The sequence below is a fragment of the Catharus ustulatus genome, chromosome 8, assembly GCF_009819885.2.
Source record: "Catharus ustulatus isolate bCatUst1 chromosome 8, bCatUst1.pri.v2, whole genome shotgun sequence".
NCBI classification, from domain to species: Eukaryota; Metazoa; Chordata; class Aves; order Passeriformes; family Turdidae; genus Catharus; species Catharus ustulatus.
This window is the reverse complement of record NC_046228.1, coordinates 25,831,415-25,854,151: the sequence shown is the minus strand read 5'-3', so window position 1 is coordinate 25,854,151 and position 22,737 is coordinate 25,831,415. Positions and strand designations below refer to the sequence as shown.

The following is a 22,737-nucleotide window of genomic DNA, read 5'->3' as shown; positions in this document are numbered from 1 at the left end:
CCCAGCAAAAATGACACTCAGAGCATCCTGTGAATGCTGCATCTTCTCTAATCGTTTTATGGTGATGGCATCAAGGTCCTCTCAGCTCCGAAGGGGATCAGTCAAGGCAAAGGCTCGAGCTCCTAAGAGAGGGAGCAGAAAGAGCCCACAAGCGCTGTGAAAAGCTCCTGCAGCCTCAGTCACAGTAGACAGCACCATTTTACTGTCATTACCTTGAGATAATCAGTGAATCTAAAAGTGTGGATATTATAAACTCAGAAAGAGTATCAACAATTACTTTCACCTGTTAAGACAGTATAATTTATTAATTGTTCTGATTTCCAACCTGCATTTTTCTGACTAACATTTTTAAGGACAAAAACTAATTAAAATCAACTTTATTACGCTGAGATACAACTTACAAATAAGCAACTGACCCTGTGAATTATGTGGTATGCTCTATTATAATAAGTAATAAAATAAAGACTGAAATCTAAAAGCAAAAGAAACACAATCTGCTTAAGGAAAAAGTCATTGCTGTATGTATTTATGCATTACATTTAAGCTTTCTGGTTATCACCAAAAAAAAAAATACAAAAACCCCGAGGGGATTGAACTTTTACCACTATGACCATTATGTATCTGGGCCAGAATTCAGGCTAAAGACTAATGTGGTTTAGCTACTTATGAAATAATGATAAAAGTACCTCTACCCTTCTAAATCAGGAGCACTGACACTCATCAGAATAATCTCCTCAGCTAAGTTCCTGAACCCACTGCCCACTGAACCCTAGCAGAGCAAAGCCAGGCAGGAAAATCACTCTACCAGTTCATCATGCAGCTTATCTCTGGGTTTCCAACAAAACTCCTGCTTGTCTTTTGTGAAATCACTCACAGATTAAACAAAAAATTAATCTTCTCTCCACACAATACTACTCTTAAAAAAAAAAAAAAACAACCTAACAAAGAAACCCCTTTGGAAGACAATTACTGGATCATTTTTAGCAAGTATTATACAATCAATTCCTAGTCAAAGCTTCTGGGATAGCTTAGTACTACTCTAATGATAACCCACACACCACTTGTACTGTAATTCAGCAGAGGAGCGGAAACAAAGATTCCCCACATTTTTTTTAATATTCAATGGTATCATTCAGCCGCTGAGAAGGGCAGTTAGCTACAGTTCTGGGGCACCCTGAGCACACCACTGGAAATGCCATTTTCCTATGCACTGAGTTGGGAGAGATAAGAAAGCATTAGCTTTGCACAAGTTTTCCAGATTAGCAACACTCTTCAGTGCAACTTTCTTGGTTTTGTTAAAAACTTGATTATATTCAGAAGCAGCACAGCAAATTCAGGCTGAACATTTTCAACCTTCCTTGTCAACCACTTGTCACTGCAGTAAAAGTAGACCACCAGCACCCTTCCAGGAGAATAACACACCTTATCTCAATCCCTGCCTTACAAGTTCTGACATCAGTGAGAATACTCAGCTCTGGAAAAGAGGCTATTTGCTATTAATACTAATTTAATGGTTTGCTATTGCACAGTGCTATAGCCCCTCTGTCTGGTAACAGCCAGCAATCAGGGCTCAGCTCTTGCTGAACTAGAATCTTGAACTTTTACAGGAATGATGCTGTGAAAAGAACACTGTAAAGTTTACTTCATAATTTTGGTTTCAGAAAATAACTAGATCTTAAAATACATCTTGCCATCCCTAGTGTTTTAGGAAGTATTTTCTATCCATAAGCTTCATGGAAAAGTCCATTTTGGCATCTATCTAGCTAAGAACATAATATAGCAAAAAACTACAAAACCAGAGACATTCTCAAGAATAATGAAAAACAAGAATCAGTGCAAGAAATAGTTTGAAAGTGATGTGTAAAAATATGTATGACCCACTGTTGTCACAGTCTACAGCTAAGCAACTACAGTCCTCCAGAACACAAAGATTTTACTGCAGAACTCATTTCAGGCAAAGAGAAAACAGCATAATGGGATATTTTCAAGGCAGTGCTAAGAATACACACACAAAAAAGAAAATGCTCTAATGGAGCATCAGTTCTAATAAGCACATTTAAGTAATTCTGGCAGCTGTTAAAAAACTCATGTACATTTACTTACACAGGCATGTTTTGTAAGCACTGCAATCTAAGTCAGACTAACACATTATCACACAGATGTTCACATAAATTGGCCCTAATTCTGCAGATCCACAAACCTACAAAACAGAAAATGCATCACCAGCACACCCTAAACTGGGTCTATCATGTTTGCAAAACTTACATAGAGCAATCTCATTATAAAAAATGAAAGACTACACTACTTCATTCAGCACAACATCTACATGGAATACTATCAGGATATTTTTTCCTCAATGTTTCACTAAAAGAGTTACAAAGTGCCTCTGTGAAATGCCTGAATTTTCATACAAGCTAAAATACTAATTAATTGTTCTACAGAGAGCACCTACCACGTTGCACTGCTAACGTGCATCTTTCCTATGAGAGGAAAATTCAAGTGGTGGGCAAGGATGGGACACAACTGTAGGGCCCTTAGAACTGCCAAGAGATTAACTCAAATTTTAAAAGAAGAAAAAAAGCCATAAACCCAAAAAACAACAAAGAAAAAGATGTTAAAGTAAAAAGAGAAAAATTTGCAGGTTTCTGAGTTGATTTTACAGGGGCCAAAGCAGAATTGGGGTATTCCAAACCAATGTTTCAGTTTATCTTTATACCCAGTTATGTTTTTATTGGACAGTGAGCCTTTTCCATTCTACCTGAGCTTTCCCCAAATGTTTAACTCCTGCAAAAATAAAAAAATAAAATCACACTGAGGAAAAAACATAAATCAATTTGGACTTAAAAATTGGTTGCTCAACATGATATGAAGTGAATTATCTTTGAAGCTGAACAGTTTATCTTCTACAGTCAGCAGTCAACATATCCACACCAAAAAAAAAAAAAAAAAAAAAGAGAAAGAAATCAGGAGCAATGTATTGTAAAAAAGACTTGAAAGTCATAGAATCCTCCTATTTAAATGCTGCATGAGCAACAGAGCTCTGGAAATACAAAATACTGATCTTAGAGCATGGAAAAGATGGAATACTGGAAGAATTATTTTATCTATATTTTTTAAATATTTCTAGAGTAATACTGAGTATATTGAAAAACAGGAACAACCATTTAAACAGTTAGCAATAAGCATTTAGTTAATATATTTTTCTCCACTACCTCCAAAATTCACCAGGAAGAGTTGATCCAATTAGCCATCTCTTCCGTGAAAAGGACATGGAAATTTATAACTGCAGTTTCTATTTTAATTTTCCTCGTGGTTGCTTTATTCAATTTTTTCCTCTTGAAGGCATTCTACCAAGGAACCCCAGAAACCTGGGTGACAGAATGTACAAACCCATTCAGAAAGCACTTCCCCACTTGTGTGCAGTTACCTCCTCTGTGCTACTTAGAAGCCACCTGAAGGTTCACCCTCTGTCTTGTCCAGGTTGGAAATTCGATCTCTCCGTCCTCACAGGGAGCTCCTTTCCCCCAGTGAAGATGCAATTTACTCAGTGGGGTAGTTTGAGATCAGACATGAGAGGGAAGGTTAAAGTAAGAAGGCAGGTTTGTGAGCTTGGAAACTCAGTTAAGCCATGAGAAAACACAGGGCCAGTTTGGATCTGAAGCACAGCTGTCTCATTAAATGACACTTCCAACCCTCACCCTATTGAGCCAAGGAATGAGTCCCTGGGAGGAAGAAAACATCTCCATAACACAAAGTATTTCATTGTTTCTCCTGTGCTTTTTTTACTCTTATAATGCAAAATAATAACAAAAAAGTACTTGCGCTTAATAGTTTGTAACAGTGACTACAAACTCCTTCCACACAGCAGAACCTGAAAGAGATTTCCAAATTAAAACAGATGCCCTTCAGCTTGGCATTCAGTCCAGTTAGCTTCAGTGAAACCTCTGGGCTTCTTTTCTGAACCACTCTGACTGGACAAGCACCAGAACCCAAGCAGCCAAAGACTGCTCCTGGAGTTACTACAGGCTTTGAGATCCTGATCCTCCTCAACAACTGGCACTGTGCAAATGCACAAATCCATGCTTGGATTTTGTGTGCACACACAAATGTGCACAGTATTGCAAAGTTCTTCAAACACAAAGAAGCTCAAAAAGAAACCACTAGGCTCAGAGACAAATAAGCCTCTGCTTTTAACGAATTTATTTACATATGCTTGTGACCAAGTCATCCCACATGATTTTACTAGGCACTTTTCCTTGTGCAGCTTGTTTCCAAAACAATCACAGGAGAAATCAACAAAACCAAACACTGGTAGTTTCAGGTACTTCCTGAAAACCATATGGGCTGAAATATGGGGAAAAAAAAAATGAAAACCATATGAAACTAAAAGTCAAAGCCAAATCCAAAGCAATCCATGTGTTTACTGGGCTTTGCATTCAAAGCAATGAGTCATATGATAAATGCACTGTGCAACACTAGATACAATACTGTAGAGACAGGTCTTTTGCTTTAATTTTTAATTTCCATTTTCTGTGGGTTTAGATAAACCATCAACATTACTTTAGCATAATCCTTTGCAATGAATCAATACTCTAATTTAATAATGGTATTCTGTTGTCAACATATATCACATAATGTCCTTGTATAGATGAAAAAAAAAAAAAAAAAGCCAAATAAAATGCAAGGCTTTGCTTTCACCAGTGATCACAGGTTAAATCAACACAATGACAAACTCTACAGTCCCCAGAAGAATTTCCTTCAGGGTTAAAAATCAGCATGGAATACTTTCAGCCATTTCCCTCCCACTCACCGTGCCAGTGCTGTGCAAGCTCCTCTAGGTCATAAGATTCCAACAATCACTTTAATAAAGGGATGAATGAAGAAATATATCTGAATAGATCAATGTACATATGTGAGTGGGTCTTATTTGAATATTCCATTTCTTTATGAATTCAGTGATAGCTGCTCTAGTCCCTAACTATAAGGAAGATTAAAAATGGAAAATGGAATTAAGTCCTATGTCCTCCAACTTAATTGAAACAGATGAAGCAAGTTATAGCTGTAAAATATGAAAAAAAATGAAATAAATTACAATAACTTTTACCTCAGTGATGTGGCTGCACGTTTGTTATTTTTACCTTGATGGTAGTTAGCCTTCCTGTCAACAAGCATCTAAGATGGGAAATACAAATCCAATCCCGTCTGTGGTACTGACTGAAGGTATGAGAATAGAAAATAACTGAGAACAAAGAAGAAGCAAATGCTCTTAAAACTCCCAATTGTTTGCCTTTTTTTTTCTTTTTTTTTTTTTTTCTCTGATTCAACAGCTTTTGAAGCATTTTGGATTGGTAGATAACTGGCATATTAATCTCAGCTAATGCCAGAGGCACGTGCTCCACAGCCACGTGTGGTTCCCTCGATTCAGTGACAGCTCATGCTCGTCATGCGAAGCGTTCGCGATCCATGTCATCTGCTGGCAGAATGCTTCAGAGCTCTGGGAAGAGTAGCTCTGGTTTTACTACGGCTTGGCACCTCCCACAACACCCTCCAGTTGGTGAAAACCCCGCAGTTCCATCTAAGTGTCATCCTTAATGTGAAAAAGATATTTGAGTCAGTGCAAAATAAAACAAACAGCTTTTACCAAAATGTCAGTGCTGGTAGCAGTGCATCTGCCAGATGCTTGTTACTTGAACCCATGCTGTGCATAACAATCAGTCATAGATATGACGAGGATAAACGACTGGACCAGAAAATCTTTAGCAGGAAATCAAAGTATACTCAGACTCACAAAAAATAAGGTTGCAATTGGACTTCACGAGATGTATTGATTAAGTTTTCTGTAACATCTCTTTTGTTGGTTACTGTGCTTTAGTTGAGCCCCACTTGCCTCACCTCAGTTCTCTGCATTAGCCTTTGGTCATCTGAACACAAGAGAAACCACACTGCTATTTCACAGCTGAATTCACACAGGAATTCTTTTAAGTACAGTATCTCAATTCGAGGATAATAACATTACTGAAGAACCCAGAATACCATGAAAAATGCATATTGGAAAAATCAGGGCATGACTCTTTAGAAATGAAACCAATGGCTTGATAAAAACAAAACCTCACTGGCATGTTCCAGTCTGTTGGTTGATTTTTTTGATCTACACGCTGGACTATCCTTCTAAATCAGTGATTGACTTTTACACTGAGCATTGGACAAAGAGGCTTAGGCTGAAAAGGCATAGTCCATACGTGATCATGGAAAACACACGCAGGCACAGAATACAGAGAGAGATCTGATGAGTAAGTGGCTTTTGCTTAGTCAGAACCTGAAGGATCTTCATCAAGAACTTTCAAAACAGCTAGCAGATAGCTTGACTTTGAGTGAAACACAACCAAGAATTATTGTCATTATGCACACCCACAAAAAAGAGAGATTTCACAACATCTCAGATGAATACACACACAGAGAAAAGGCTTTACCAACACTTATTCAGGTGGGCAATCATCTGCCTTTCTGGAGAAATAACTCCTGATTTGCCTCCCATTTTCCTAAGTCCTGTTTTGAGCCCATTTTAACACATTAGAACAATGAAATAAACCACAACACAAACGAGTATAAATAAAGAAAGCTGCTTCTTTCCTTAAAAGCTGTGAAATGCAAAATAACCTATGACTCCCACCCATACATGTGCCTTGCCAAGCCAGAGGATGACACAAGGGCATGCACTGTTTTGAAGGCTGGAGCATGAGATTCATCGTGTCAGATTTGTATTCACAAGGTACAACAGGATCCATGACTTTCATTTCAATAGCAGCTGGAACAACGGGCACAGAAGGAACATGCAGCTCAACCTGGGAAATTAGGATGGATTTGTTTTTTAAAAAAATTCCCTTTCTTACTGAGAGCTATGAGTGGCAGATGCAGATACTTGCTTTGGGGTCACAGCATGTCAGCAGTTCACAGCACAAAGACTGCATTTCTCCTTTCTCGCCCCTCAGTGGATATTGCAGCCTCAAAGAATTTTACATGTATCCTTAGAGATGCTTATATGTATCAGGAGAGTACAGCCGTAGGCTTTAAAAAAATGTTCATATGCCCTACAAATTCAAATCCTTTTTTATGTAATCTATTTAATCTTCCATTAATGATAATCTCCGCTATCAATGTGCCCAAACAGGGTCAATTTCTGCTGGATTTGCACTTCTTGCATTTCCATCCTATAACTGAGCTGCATTTAATGAAGGGAAACACCCTGCTGTAAAAGGTCTTAGCAGCTTCCCCAAAACAAAAAATAGTTAGGAAGCTCTGCAACTGCCAGGAACATTTCAAGATTGTGGTTTTTCTTCTTCCTTTGTGTGTCCTGCATGGAGGAGAGTCCTGCCAGCTGAACATTATTTATTAATCAGAATATTCCTGCCTTCTATAGCTTGTAAGGAGACAGCCTAGAGGGGCGGAAATTGCTGTGGATTTCTCTTACATACGAGACAGAAAAGGGAGAAAGGAAGAAATTGCAAGGGAGCATTTAGACCCTTACATATCCCACCTGGCAAGCCCAGGCAGACACACACACACACACACACACGCAGATCACAGCAGTTTTAAGAGCCATGTAGCATATCTGGTACACACAAGGGTTGAAAATAGGCATATGAAAATCTGAAAATCTGGCTTCGTTTGCTGTTTTGTTTTTAAGAAGTGCCCTATACAGCTCCCTACAGCTGAGTGAAGCAGCTTTCATTGAGCTCCACAAAAGATGTTCCTTCTGGTAACTTCTAAACTACCTTAGGTTGTACCTAGAGAACGTGCAGGCTTGGACACACCTGTAAGGGCTGCTTCTCTCTCAATTACTGTGGCAGACAGAGGGGAAACAAGTTATTGCCTCGTTAGCTCTTCCAATTTAGTGATAGCTTCATTCGCAATCATTCCCAGCCACTCGCCACCTGCACATCCACCCACCCACACATACACATCCAGCTAGCTGTCCTCCCAATTTTGTCAATTCACAAGATCAGCTTGCATTGCCTATCCTCTCTGACCCAGCGCTTATCAACAAATAGATTTAATAGACAAAATAAAATTCATAGTGCTTTCCAACAAAACCCCCCAGCAGAACAGCCCTATATTAGCATACAAAAGAGGAGCCCAGGTCTGTAAAAGGGATTCAATTGAACTGAGGTTCCCAGCAGTAGCAACTAAGAGTTAATGGAGGACACCCGGCTTTTCACTTCCTCTACTGCATCCAAGAGAGCGCAGAAGAATACTGTAACACAGTGTAATTGAGCATTTCGCTAAATAGTATCGCACAGAAGTTCCTTTGGCAACAATTGCATTTGTCCTAAGTAACCTTTATGAGCAGCTGAAAGTTGATGCGCCCAGACCAAATGAATTTTCAGCTGTAGTCCGAACCCTTAGGTCTGTGCTTGGGAGGGTGGGAAGAACCAGCCACCAAGCATCAATCGGAGAACTAGCCCCCTCCTCTGCTTAAAGAAAAAATAGTCAGTTACGGCAACTCGGTGCTGTGGCTACACACGGGAGCCGGCAAAGCGCTGGGATGGGTCCGCATAGCTGCGGGGTGCTCGACTCCTTCCCGGCCGAGCTGGCACAGCTCCTTCAGGGGCCGGGCACTGAACGGAGAGAGCATCCCCGCGGAGCCCGCCCTGCTTGCAAGGCAGACGGTGTGCGGGAAGCCAAACTCCGGCACCAGCAGAGAAGCACATGCACAACCCAGCCCGCACCTGCTGCAGACCACTCTCTCCACACTGCCCCTTCTGGGGAGGGGGTCACCACTGGTCCCTCTTGCTCAGACACTTCCCAGCATCTCCTAAGTACCTTCCGCAGACCAGCCTGGAGGGGGAAAGGGGGGTCTGCAGCCTTCCTAAAACCACAATGAAAAGCAGTCTCCTCAAATGGCTGCTTCTGCTTCAACATCCATCACACAAGCGAGGAACTTGCCGGGGGTAAAAAGGGGGCGCAAGCAGGGAAGGGAGAAAGAAGCGCAAACTTCGGAGCTCTCCGGCCTCCCGCACGGGAATGACACCCCGGGCCACCTCCGAGCGCCGCATCGCCGCGGCCAGCGCCGGGGCCGGACGGGGAGAGGCGCGCACCGGGCGGCCCGAGGGCGCGGAGCGCCCGGCGACACTTACGGGTTTTGGGGGTCGTGCTGGCCTCCGGCGTGGTGGTGGTGGACTCCTGGAAGGGAGACAAGGTCCAGGACGGCGCCGAGTCGTGGACGTAGATCTTGTAGGAGGAGGTAGCGTGTGCCGCAGTGGGCCAGGCGGGCAGCGGCGGGGTGCTGGGGGCGGCGGGCGGCGGCCGGGCGGCGCGGCCGGCGGTGCCGGGGGGGCCGCTGGCGGGCGGTGCCGTGTGCGGCGGCACGGGGTGCCGGGCTGCCGTGGGCCGCGGGCCGCCCCGCGCAGGGCCGCGGGTGCCGGGGGGCCGCGGCGGAGCGCGGCTCATGGTGGTGAGGCGGGGGCTGACACGGCTGGGCGGCCGCGGCGTGGCGGCGGCGGTGGTCTCCGCGCCGCGGGGGGGGGCGGTGGGCTTGGAGAGGAAGAAGGGGTCCTGCCCCACGCCCTTGGCGTCCATCAGCTCGGTGGGGACGTACTCCTTGACGGAGCCCACCACGATCCACTTGAGCAGCATGAGGCTGAGCCCCAGACCGATGAAGCCGATGAAGAGGGGTACCACGCACAGCCACGTCTGCTGCCGGTTCCAGACGATGCAGTCGCTGCAGCGCAGCTCCCGCGGCGGCCCCCCGGCCCCATCCCCGCCCGGGCCCCCCGCCGCAGCCGCCGCCTCCGCCGCCCCGGGCGCCGCGGCACCGGCAGCCCCCTCGCTCATCCTAGGGGCTGTCCGCAGCGCCGCCGCGGCCCCGGGGCATCAGCGCGCCGCGGCTGCGGGCGGCATGCGGCGGAGCAGAGCGGAGGGGAGCGCGGCGCGGTGCGGAGCGGGCGGGCGGGCGGCGGGAGCGCCCCGCTCAGTCACGCCGCCGGCACGGCATGCCCCGCGCCGCACCGCGCCGCCCCGCGCAGCCTCCCGCGCCCGCGGAGTCAGCGGGACGGCCGCGCCATCCGCCGGGCGCCCGGCTCTGGTGCTGCTCGCTGCAGACTCGTCGCTCTTCTTCTTGTCCCTCCGCTATAAGGTTTTTCTTTTCCTTTTCCCCCTTTTTTTTTTTTTTTTTTTTCCGGGTAATAAGTCGCAGCGATCAGCCTCCTCGGTTTATTTATTTTTTATCCCAAGCTTGCTCCGGCGACGGGCAGGTACATTCCTTCACATTCGCGCACCTTCTCTCGCCTCTCCTCTCCCCTCGGGGCTTGGGGGATCCTTTCTTTCCGTCTTTCTCGCCTTCCTTCCCTCCCCCGCCCGCTCGGCTCCTGCCTATGCCCGGCCGCGGCGCAGCAGCATCCCTCGGCGGCTCCGCGGGGAGGCGGCGGCGCGGCGCAGCGCACCCGCCACTCCGCGGCCCCGCGGCCAACCCGCGCCCGGCGCCGGGCCAGGGAGGCCGATCCGCGGGCGGGGCCCGGGCCAGGAGGCACGGCTCGGCTCGGCTCGGCTCCGCGCAGCTCCTCCGCGCTAAGTCCGGCCCGGCATCAAAACTCCGGCGAGGATTCCCGAAAAAAAAAAATAAATAGGAAAAAAATAAATAATCCACACACACGCGCAAAAAAAAATAAAAAATTAAGATGAAATCCTGGAGGGGAGCGGCAATGACCCAGTCGGCAAAAAAAGATAGGGATCCGGCAAGTAAACGGGCACGCAAAGGCAGCTCCTGCCAAGCTTGCAGCTCCGGCTCGATTGTGTATTCCTCTGGCAGCGCCGCGGAGGCAGGCGAGCGCGCACCGAGCCAGGCGCCTCCCACCAAAGCCTAATGGTGGTTTCTTAATGCGCACAAGATAAATAAATGATCCAGGCAAACCCCTCGGGAGGGTGTATGCTACGGCAAACGGAGCCTAGGAAAGGAAGGGAAAAGGAAAGGAAAGAAAAAGAAAGGAGAAAGGGGCGGGGGTGCGGGGTGGGGGCGAAGCTCCCGCACCCATCCTGTGGTAGCGATCCAATAGGCTGGTGCTGCATGTCGGAAAAGACCTGTGTGCAGGGAGCGGAGAGGGTGGGGACACCTCCGCCAGGGAGCCCAGCGAGCCAGGGCTCAGGACAGGGCTTCTCCCACCTTGATGCTGTCCGACAGGTATCAATTGGCAGCATTTTGTGGCACGTTTCTAACGGGATTCGCTAAAGAAAAAAAACCCCAAAACACAACAACCCACCACACACCTGCAACAAAAGGACAATTCATTCAGCAGCTCGGGAGAAACTGATGGCACAGCCGCAATACTGAAGTTGCCAGACAAGTTTTGATTTCTTAACTACTCTGGCTTGTTTGGTCTACACCAAAGTTGAATTCCCAAGTTCAATGTAGTCAACAATGGGTGCTTTCCTTTCACTTATTAGACAAACATTTCACCAGCTAGGGTGGTCACTGAAAGGAGTTTCCCAAAGGTGGCTTAGGTGGTCACTGAAGGGTTAACAGGAGTTTACCAAAGGTGGCTTAATCTCCATTTTCAAAATTTTAGAAAATGCTCAATAGAAATATCCATGTACAGATGTTTTTTAACCCTTTCTTCTGACCTGTTAGCTTTTTGGTGTCCTTTACTGGTATTGCTGCATAGGTATCATTTCCTTACTCATGTATTTAAGGGTATTGATATATCTACAGGGTAAGTGAGCAACAAAGTTGGAAACAATCTTTGAAATGCACTTGTTCTATGTATAAAGAGACAAATAGAGAAAATAAAATATTGCAACTGGAACATACCTGCTTGGTTTTTTTCTCCAGAATGAATGTCAATACCATTTAAGTGATCAATATTACAATAACTAGGTATCTAGATTATTGTTACTTCAAGACTCCCTCTGGAGTTTGGCAGCTCCTCTAAGTTAGTTCTGTGCTAACAGCCATCGGGAAGACCTGTGGAAGTGGCTTATTAGGTAAGTGGACTATTTAAACACTTCAAGAAATCACCCCACTTTGGCACTGGAAAACATTGATTTAGGTGCTTCTACTCCTTTAGTGAAGAGGGAAAAGGATTAGGAGAAAGCACTTAGAAAGGACCACAAATGGATGCCAAATAAGGCAAAAAAATGAGAAAGACAGGGAATTCTTGCAAATCCAGGGAACCTTTTTCACTGATTTTATGGAAACCTGGAACCAAGTCCTTTCAGTTGTAGGTGCTTGTCCTGCAAAGTTCTTGCCTTCCTTGTAAGCTTGGAACACCTTTGTCCTGCTGTGTGCTTTGTGTTGCCTGTACAAATGTCCTGTAGCTCCTGTCTCTTCCATAACCATATTGCAGTTCACTAAGCCCAGTATGAATCACTCTTTCATCCTCAAATAATTTGTACGTGCTTCTTGGGAAAACAAAAGTGTTTTACAACACTTACAAGACAGACAGCTTTTATTCTTCTCATGACTGTGTCCCGAACTCTTTCAGAGTTTCATAAGTCTCAACTGCACTTCTTCCCCCACTAAGATTTTCAAGCTATCAGCTCCTAAATTTTGCAATGGTTCTAATGGAAGACCTCAGGATGTGATACCATTAAGATCACTCAAGTGTAGCCATTTCATTGTTTAATATTGGAGGACTTCCTGCATTATTAGTAAAGATTTTCAGGCTTCTTTTCTTACAATTTCCCATTCTTATTGAGCATTGACAAACTATTCTTGAAATTGACTGTGGAATGCTTTCAATGTGCCTCATTTAAGTGAATTACTTAAAAACAGCCATTACCCTGATATGTTAAGATCTTACCAATGACTATTAGCCTCTTGAAGAAAATTCTTTGGTCTAAAAATATGAAACGGATCTCAATACAAGAAGCTTCCCTTAACCTCACAGTAAATGCAAATGTATTTCAAATAGGTTATCCCACAGTTTAAAAAAAAGAGTAGTTTATCTAGACAGACACCTTAATGAAGGCAATACATGGAAGTTACTTCCTGTAATGGCTGAGTCATGAGTTAAAATGTTATGATGTATACAAAAACACAGTCTCTGAATGCTTTTAGATTATTTCTCTGTCCTTAAAAATTAATATTCAAATCATAATCAGTTCCTCAAATCAGCCCACTCTTGTTAAACTGAATCTGTTCCATGCATTAATTCTAATTTACGTAGGTATTTGGTAACTCTCACTTGCATTTCTTCCTACTCATTTGTATCATAGCCCAGCTCCTTTACTTTTTCTGGAAATATGTTTATCACGATCAGAAAACAATATGCAATTTATTTTTCTTGACTTTTCTTCATAATATGCAAAGAAATCTGTAGCATCTCCTTGAGGACATCTGTGGATAAAAATGACTTACCTATGATGGAGTCAAAGTGGTATTTTCTTAAACACTGGTGTGGCACAGCTCGTAACAGGTATGCCATTTATGCATGTATCACCTGGTTTGTCACAGGGGTTCACCCTGGTTGTCAGTAGGTATGGCCCAGCTAATGCTTGTGCTACAAGGGTGCTCTTCTGCTTGCCTTCACACATGCCCACAGCCGTTATTTCAAATAATGAGAGGCAGTGGGTGAGCTAAGGGAGTTAGATTACTGTTTAACTGCTGTTGTGGAATCAGATCTAGAAACCTCAGGGTAACTATCCTCAGAAGAGCCAACAAAAGAAGCAGGAATTCAAATTTGGAAAATCAGAGCCGTGAAATAGAGCTACATCCATTTCAGCATGTAAACAATATGCAGTCCTGCATACACACACAGTTAAAAGCCCTTCTTTCCTCCCAAGCTTTACAAAACACTCCGTGTCATCTCTTGTAAGTATCAACTGAAGTTTTGAGCAAAAAAGCTCCGCAGTTACTTTGCTTTACGGTGTAATCTGAGAGCATAACCACCCTTGAATTTGTGAGTTTCTCCAGCACCCACCTCACCTGCTGTGTTCTGGTACTTCAGCAGGTGGATGTGGTGAACAAAACAGAATTTCCCAAAGGATGCCTGAATTGGGGTTGGTTATATAAATAGGTGTTAAGTTGCTTCCCAAACTAGGGCATTTGAATATTCTTTACTTAATTCTTCCTCTTAGCTTTCATCCCCAGCTCAGCTACATCACACAGATCTCTAGTGGTCAGCTCACAGGTGGGGAAAACCTTGCTTTTGCCTGAGGTCAGCATGTGTCTGTATTCCCTCTTCCATGTGAAATGCACAGCCAGAGTTCCAGTGATGCCTTTAACCAGTGCTCAGGACTGGAGTGCTCCTCCACATGCTGATTGCTAAAATAGCCACCACACAAGACAGACCAAGCTTTACTCAGCTTTATCATGTCTTCAGGGGACTTGAGCTAGGGACCTGTTTGTTGTGTGGTACCTGAAGTATTCCTCTGAATTTTTACACAGGGTGTTAGGAATTCTCCTGGCACCCAGGTGCAACAAGTGAGAAATGCACTGCAGAGTTTCCCAGCACAGCAGCCACTTGAGATGTCTCTCATCTGCATTAGATCAGTCTCAGACACGTCTGAGATGAGTGACACAATTTCAGGTTAAGGAGGACAGCCTACTCTCCCGGACTGCAGTATAAACTCTGAATAACAACCCCATGGGTAAATTAATTGGATACAACAGACCTATCCTGTCACAGGATGCAAGTGTGCTGGTTCCTCCTCAACAACCAACAGCCCTGGATTGCTCAAGTCATGTGCAACCAATTTGCAAATGTAGAGGCTGCCACTAAATATTTAGAATTACACTTGAATGTGCACCAATGAATATATACAATTCAAATATTTCTCTTGGCAACCTTTGTAATGATTAAATGAAATATCATGTGATATTAATGAAAAATCCCACACCCCAAATCCTAAAAAACGTATTTCAGTCAGGAAATATCAGTAAAATGAACACTTTCCTTGGAGAAATTCATTGTTGTATAACTGAAATCCTAAATGCCTTACTCACTTTTCATCAAGCCAAATTTTCACTGTTCTCTACTTATAACTGACCATAAATTCTAAAGATTCAGTGGGATAAATTCTGTTTGGCAAGTGCTTTTTAAATTCCGATTTTGCTCATATTGTGTCAGTCCCTTAAGAACACAATAATGATTTCAGGCTGAGAAATATAGTGACTAGTCTTAACAATGCCCTTGTGACATACCGAGGCCACTGCAGCATAAGAGAAATGAATATATTACTCTTCAAGCCTTTGTAACCCCTGAGATTTTTATCAGGAACATCAATTTAGGATGCCAGAGAAAGAAATAATTGAAAGCAAACATGAAAATGCCATCAAAAGGACTTGCTCCAAAGCATGATGAAGTCAGCAGAAATCTCTCAGTATACTGCACTCTATCTTGGACTAAGCCCTAAATCAAAATTCACATCTTTCGAAGATCTATGACAAAATGGTGACAACAGCAAGTGGGAAAGCCTATGAAGCAGTCCTTAATAGGCAAGAAAGTTAAAATTATTTGCTATTATGACTTATTTCCAAACGTTTCCTGAAAATCTTCACTTTTTCCATCCCGGTAGGGACATCTGATCCCACTTATGAAAAAAAGTGAATATATACAATATTTCAGACTTTGTGATCTTTCCTTTTTCAGTTCAGCATTGTTTGCTGTCCCATGCAATTTCTGCCTAGTGCAGAGAGCACTGCTGCTCCCTGGGTATTTTGGATGTCAGATTCTGACAGGTCTAAGAGGCTCAGCAGTTTTGCAGGAACCTGTTCAAAGCTGCCCTGAGCATCCAGAACAGCAACAGGTAGAAAAAAGGCAGAAAAAGTCAAGGGGAGCAATCTCCTTATCCTTCCATAAAACAAAAGGAGTTCGTTCTGTCAAACTTCATGGAAATCATTTTGTGGTATCCATCCTTACAGTTACATTTGAATGACCCTTTGAAGTAGAAAAAGCCCACAGGAACTCATAATTCTCATAGCTTAATCAGGAAGAAAAGTTGGATCTTTCATCTTTAAAGCTTTGAGACATCCATGAAATCAGTCAAATTTTCCAAGCACTTCAACTCTTCGTGGATTTCAACTATGAAGGAAAAACATGGGGTTTTTTTTCCTTCAACAGAGGAGTCAGAATAAACTTTTTTCTTAGTCCCCCTGTATAACTCTGAGGAACTTCTCTGTAACTAGCTACACCAGCATAAAGAGTTATGGAAAATAAATCAGATGAGAATCCTGGGTTTATCACTGCTGTGCATTTATGAATGTATTTTTGTATGGCTTATGCATGCATGTGTAAGTCTATGGGACCTGATAAGATGCCCCAAGAGTCCTGAAGAAATCGGCTGTATTGCCCAGCCACTCTCAATGATATTTGAAAAATCACAGCAGTCAGGTAAGGTTCCTGGCGACTGGAGAAATGGAAACATTGCACCCATTTCTAAAATGGATGAAAAGGAGGACTCTGGGAACTACTGCCCTGCCAGCCTCAGCTCCATACCTGAGAAAATGATGGAACAGATCCTGCTAGAAGTTCTGCTGAGGCACATGGAGAGGGAAGTGATCCAGGACAGCTTCACCGAGAGCACCTCTGCCCTGAAGGTGAGGGATGGACCATGTCTCCTGGGAGGAAAGGCTGAGACTGCTGCAGACTGGAGAAGGTTCCAGGGAACCCCCACTGCAGCCTTTCAGCACTTAAAATGGGCTTGCACAAAAGGTGGAAGAGACTTTTTAGCAGGGGCTGCTGCGATAGGACAAGGGGGAGTGGTTTTAAACCAAAAGAGAGCAGCTTTAGACTGGACTAAGGAAGAACTTTCTTACACTGAGAGGTATGGGATGCCCCATCCTGGAATAGGTGAGGCTGGATGGGGCTCTGAGAAATCTGGTCCAGTTGAAGATGTCCTGCTCACTGCAGGGGAATTGGAACAAATGACATTTAAATGTTCCTTCCAACACAAACCATCCTATGATTCTGTGATTTTAATTTAACCGCGTGTGGACAGACACTGGGGGGGACAATAAGAAGTGAAACAATGCCTAGAGCAAGACAACTGCTGAATAAATATTTCAAAGAGAGCAACCGATGGAAAATTAATTGATAAATATCTATGTTTAAAGCTGTTCTTTTAAAAAAAAGGGAAAAAGTTAAGACTGTAGTCTGGAAAATTTAGGATTTTGAAACCCACAGAGTTATCAACAGCCAAACTTGCAACCCCACCAGGTTGAAAGGAGATTTAAAAAAAAAAATAACTAGAATTCAATCTTAAACTAATTAATTGCCAATGTAAAATTCTATCCTTCTACTTAGGGACACTTAGGTGTTTAACATTTATTTGTCCAATGGAAAACTAGAGATGCACTAGGTAACCTAAAATCCCAATTAGTAATTCTAAATCATAGTACTCTACCTCTTTGTGTTCACTATGACTACATTGATGCACTGCCTTTGTCATGGCAATTGTTCTCTACAGCTCCATAATCAGGGATTTAATATTTAATAAGCAATATCATACCAGTAACAATATACCTTGCCTAGCCTGATGTTTTAAGGATGACAAACAAATAGATACAAGGTTTATTGAGTTTGTTTCCTTTTGTGGTTTTCTTGTTGCAGTTTGTTTTTTTTTTACCACACCAGATGAGCTAGTTGGCTAAAGAAAACAAGCTCACAGTGTCAGTCACACAAGGCTTTATTTTACACTTCTTTCCCGACAAAATCACATTTGCAATGTCACTAGCAGATCTAAAGGGAGAGCAGCAAAGCTTTTAGAAATGTGTATGTATGTATGTATGTACATAAATGTAGCCATGCTTCAGGGTGTAAATGTAGATCTATTTGAGAAGGAAGATGTTAAAGTTGAGGAGTCAAGAGAATAAGTGAATATATCCCTTGGCTGTGGAAAAAAAGCTCTGTGACTTTGTCCCATTTGGTACCAAAGCAGACACCAATCAGCTATTAAGAGATTCAACTGCTCAGTTTTGCATATATATATATACAAATATACATATGCAAATATTCCTGGGTCTGGAAGAAACATAATGCAGAATCACCTTATTGAATCATAGTTTAAGGTCAAGTTAAACATCCTTGGCCCACCAGGAGGTTCTGGCAGTCAGAAGTTGAAGCACATCTCTCACCATCAACTGGGATGTGTGGAGGAACCCTAAAAAAGACAGCTATAAATAAAACGGGTTTTTTTGAGAATAAAATCATGTAAGTTCCTAATCTCAAACTGGGACCAGAGTTTTTGTATCTCTGTTCTGTGCAAAGGGAAGATTTTTTATTTAAAACAGCTCTCATCAAAGGCTAAGTGGCTAAACTTCATACACTGCTCAGCTACTCATTTGTTCTACACAGCCATTCACATTTCCCTTCATATCTTTTAGGAAATTGAACCTTTTAAAGGAGAAATATCTCTGGTCAGTCAATCTCTCTATAATCAGTGAATCAAGCTCAGCAGAATGGTAAAGCTGTACTCACGTACTCAGAGGTCAGAAATTAAGATTTCAAACTTTATGGTTCCCTCATCATCCAAACCTGTGGTCAGGGAATTACGAGTGTCCCCAAGGTCTCTCATAAACTGCTCTCTGCTGCTATTTCTTCACTTCCTATATTTCTACCCTAGAATGTAGTACAGCATAACAACACCCACAATGCAGTAAATATTGTTCAAACCAGAGTGCTTTAAATCTTCATTTATGGACATCTCATATAAAACTTCTGTGTCAAAAGGGCTTCAGATCATCTGTTTCCAGTAAAATCACCAGTCAATTGCATGAATTCTGCATAAACCTAACTTGCACAAATTGAGGTGCTTGGAGGAAAAGTTTAATTTGATTTCTATAATTTTAAGTCTGTGTGTAGTTTCCACCCTCAATCTGAAGGCAAGGAAAGATCAGCTTTTAGATTTCTGCACTCTTGAGGTTATGCCCTAGAATCAGATGTTCTCGAGCCCTCAAATTAAGCCTTCATTCCTCAACCCTGCTGTGCAAGCCAAGCTGCACTGACATCTACAAGAAATTTTCCCAAGCAGCTGGTGACAAACAGCTTTCTAATAGAAAATGGCCCCTAAAAATAAATATGCTGCATCTGTAGATTCAAAAGTGTATAGGCATGTATACAAAGAGTAGAAAATCTCTAACCTTTGGTCTCAGAAAACTTACTGCATCTCACAAACACAGGGATATCCTAGTTTTTGTAAATTTATCTTTCAGTCACTGATTTTGCACAAACTACCCTTAGACACTGAACTGTCTTTCTATTTTACAATGAGGAAGCTTTTAATGGTTAAGAATCCTTTTGATTAAGCAGTGATGTAGTTTTAATTACTTCCCCACCATGGTCCCACCATTATTTCTTCGGAGGTAACATACAAAAGGGTGTCTGGCCTCTGGTCCTTGCTTTGTCTCCACTTGTTCATCCTAAAAGCTTCTTTTGATTGAGTGAGAGAAAAATCAGGCAGGCAAACATGTACACATAGCTGCACACAGTCTGACTCCCTCCACAGCACACCGCTTACACACAAGTGAGATAAAAATTACTTCTAAGATGAAAAGCACTTTTCATCTTAAGCCCCCATTTCCTATCACATAGAACTTTCCAAAAATATGTTACTTTTGAGATATATGTGATTACAACACTAGCAATGCCAACTAAAGTGGGAACTTTGAAAGAAATGTTAAGCTCAATCAGTTCCATCATTAAAGTTATGCAAATGGAAAAACATTCCTTCCTTTTAAACTTTGCTACATTTTAGTTGCAATTGTAAGATTCAAGAAGTGAGGATGGCGTTTAAATGTCAGAAGCCTGACAGCATCTTAGCACAGCCCCAGCTGTGGTCAATAGTAGAGCTTCTCTGTATTTCAACAGGAACATGATTTTACTCACAATCTTCACAGAGCAGCTGAGAACTGACTCAAGTTTAAACGTGAAGCTGTAGAGATGACTTGCCTGTTGGAGCAGGCAGCAGATTTCAGTGCATGCTACCAGCTCAGAAAGTTCTGAAATGTACTGACCCAGAACAGGCCTGGTGAGACAGACCTGTGCTGCACATCTCCTGCTTCACTGCCACTGCACAGTGGTGGTTCTCACTGTCCTGCAGCACTAGTGCCATGTTCCTTGTCATGAGAGCATGGTGCTGCAGCAGTGTCCCCCAAAAGGATTATCTCTGAGGCAGCTGCCATTATCTACCCATTTCAAATGCATGAAGAATAAGTTGTAGAAATAGTGCAGAAACTCTTCAGGAAGTGCTCAGGACCTGTGCTGGAAGGCATCCTCCCTAAAGCCAGCAGAAGCATTCCTGCTCAAGCAGAGTAACTTCCCTGAGTTATGGTAGGGGGGCTTCCTTCCCCATGACATTCCAGGTCTTTACTTACTGGAACAAAAAGATTTTTAATTAGAATTATTTTCTTCACTAAAAGCCAATTAGATAGGAGGAGTTGTCAATGAAACACATTCCTCTTGTCTTATCATTTTCCCTATTCCAAGGAGATTTTTAGTTTGGCAATTAGTGTATCAATTTTATTTTTAAAAATATACATAGTAAGCAAACAAAAACAACAAAAAATGTTTTGAACTAATTATAAACAGGAAAATTCTGAAGAACATATTTTTTAAATCATTGCTGCAACATATGACCTATGGCAGTGCAATATTTTAGCCTCATGTTTTATACCGAGTCTACTGAATTAAAGAAATCTTTCTTATTAATGTAGAATATTCTATATTCTTATTACCCAGCTGCTATGAAGTTTCCAATTTGGTCAAGTAAATCAGATAAAAGTCAGATCTACTCTAAGAGCCAAATATTGACATGCCTACACAATCTGAATTACCTATTAGCTCACAAGTGGCCATGTTCACTATTTTTCTAAAATAGCAAGAGACACAGATTACTCAATTTTAAGTGTAAAGTCCTCATCTCTCTGAGAATCCTGAGACACATTGAAAAGGTAAATCTTGGCCAAGGTAGCTGAAAACCAAAACCAACCAGATAGACTTTTTTTTTTCTTGTTTAAGAACAGATTAAAACGGAGTACAAGCAAAATTGCAATCTCTCCTTTTTCTTTTTTTCTTTTTTTTTTTTTTTTTTTTTTTGAAGCTATACAGGTCAGTTTTTATATTAAAATACTGTACAATGTACTCAGGTATAAAGAGCTTGCATTTTCATTCTAATTTGTTTTCCTTCAGGTTCAGAATTACCAGCAAAGAAAATTGCTCTAATTGCAGTGCTTTGCATACAAATAGTGATTATAGCTTAGTGGATTGTTAGGACACAACACTGCACAACTTATTAGCTCAAACTGAGTGAAGTCTACACCACACCAATTTTTAAAATGTAGATAAAGCAAGTTAAGCTCTCTCAGAAAATCTAAATATTTATGACCCAAAAATGATGGGTGCCAACCTGCCAGGCACATTACATGATCCCTGATTCAGAACTATGAAATAATCATAGGGAAAAGCTGCCACAATATAGAATGTCATTAAAACCCCATAGCAGCAAAATCAATTTTAATTAGATCCCAAGAAATGAATATGTAGAGACCAAAAGCCTTTCTCCAATATATTAATATCGTTTTCTTACTTGGTTAGTTTTGTGGAATTCATCAAAGGGATGCTGAGTGACTGAAAAGGTGCACATGAAAGCACTGGGATAGTGAATTGCATACAGAGTTATTTCTACATTCCCAGATATTTATTTTTATTCTGATGAATGCTGTCATAGAGAATGCAAATATCTGGAGGACAGCACAGCTCCCCAAGGTTGTACATTCAGAATGAAGTATCTCAACCTAATACTTATGACCAAATTATAATTGTCCACAAGAAAACAAAGTCGGGTACTTCATGTACTAGAAGTTGTAATTTCTTAACTTTTACTTAGATTCTAGTTACAGTGGATATATACTGAATTTTACAGGTTAGTAGTATTACTTAAATTCTGGCACATTATTTAAATCCAAGCACCTTTTTTCTAAAACTAAATTGCACTGTATGTTTTCTAAAGTGCAGATCACAAATCTAGCTACCAGAAATTTTAATGGGCATGTTTAGGGTTTTTTCTCCCTCTGAAGTTTAAACTTCTGATTTATAGTAAAAAAAAAGACCCAAAACCTTTCCTGTTGTTGTATGCTAGTGATGACAGGATAATGGATTAGGTCAGGCACAGTCAGTGTATGGAGGAGTTGGGTGAGGAGATGAGACAAATAATCTCTTCCACCACTTTTGCATTTCTTGTATCCTGCTAAGCAGTTTAGTCTGAAATACTTCCTACCTTGTAGACTACAATTATTGTATGCTTCGTTCATATACTGTTATTTTCCCTTGTTAATAATTCCTGACAGTAATTAAAGACTGCAGGAAGTTAACACAAAAAGCTTGAAGCAAGATGCAGCTGAAAATCACCTTAAATGCTTTCCAATAGTCACACTTTTCCTGCCAAGCTCTGTTTCACCACACAGCTGCAGCCTGGTGCTCTTATGCACCACTCATACTACACATCTAGCTCAAGGCAAGAAAACCTGCATATTTAACATTTTGGTATCTGTACAACTCGTGGAAAACTCAGGTTTCCAATAGCATTGTAGAATACATACCGTGTTTTAAGGAAAGGTGGAAATAAGCGTATGGAACTGGTGCATTTTGGCACAGGTAATAGTTCAAAAAAAAACCAAAAAACCCCCAGAAACCCAGACTGTAACTTTCTCTCATCATCTGGTATAAATTATAGTTCTTTCCTGTAAAAATGATGGTATTTGAACTGTAATATCTAGTCAACCAAATCTCAGCCCTCAACTGAGTTAAATCC

General features: G+C 42.1%; 1 protein-coding gene across 3 annotated transcripts in view; it reads right to left on the bottom strand.

Moving 5' to 3' along the window:
* The window catches only part of NRG3 (neuregulin 3), a 394,566-nt gene extending 384,735 nt beyond the window's left edge, over positions 1-9,831 (bottom strand). For all 3 annotated transcript variants that reach the window (XR_006163020.1, XR_004418567.1, XM_033065988.1), the window contains exon 1: positions 9,135-9,831. Coding sequence is in view for 1 of the 3 variants with exons in the window: in XM_033065988.1 (XP_032921879.1) it covers positions 9,135-9,831 (697 nt within the window). In the remaining 2 variants the exon portion in view is untranslated. The remainder of the gene's footprint in view (positions 1-9,134) is intronic.
* Positions 9,832-22,737: the final 12,906 nt, after the last annotated feature.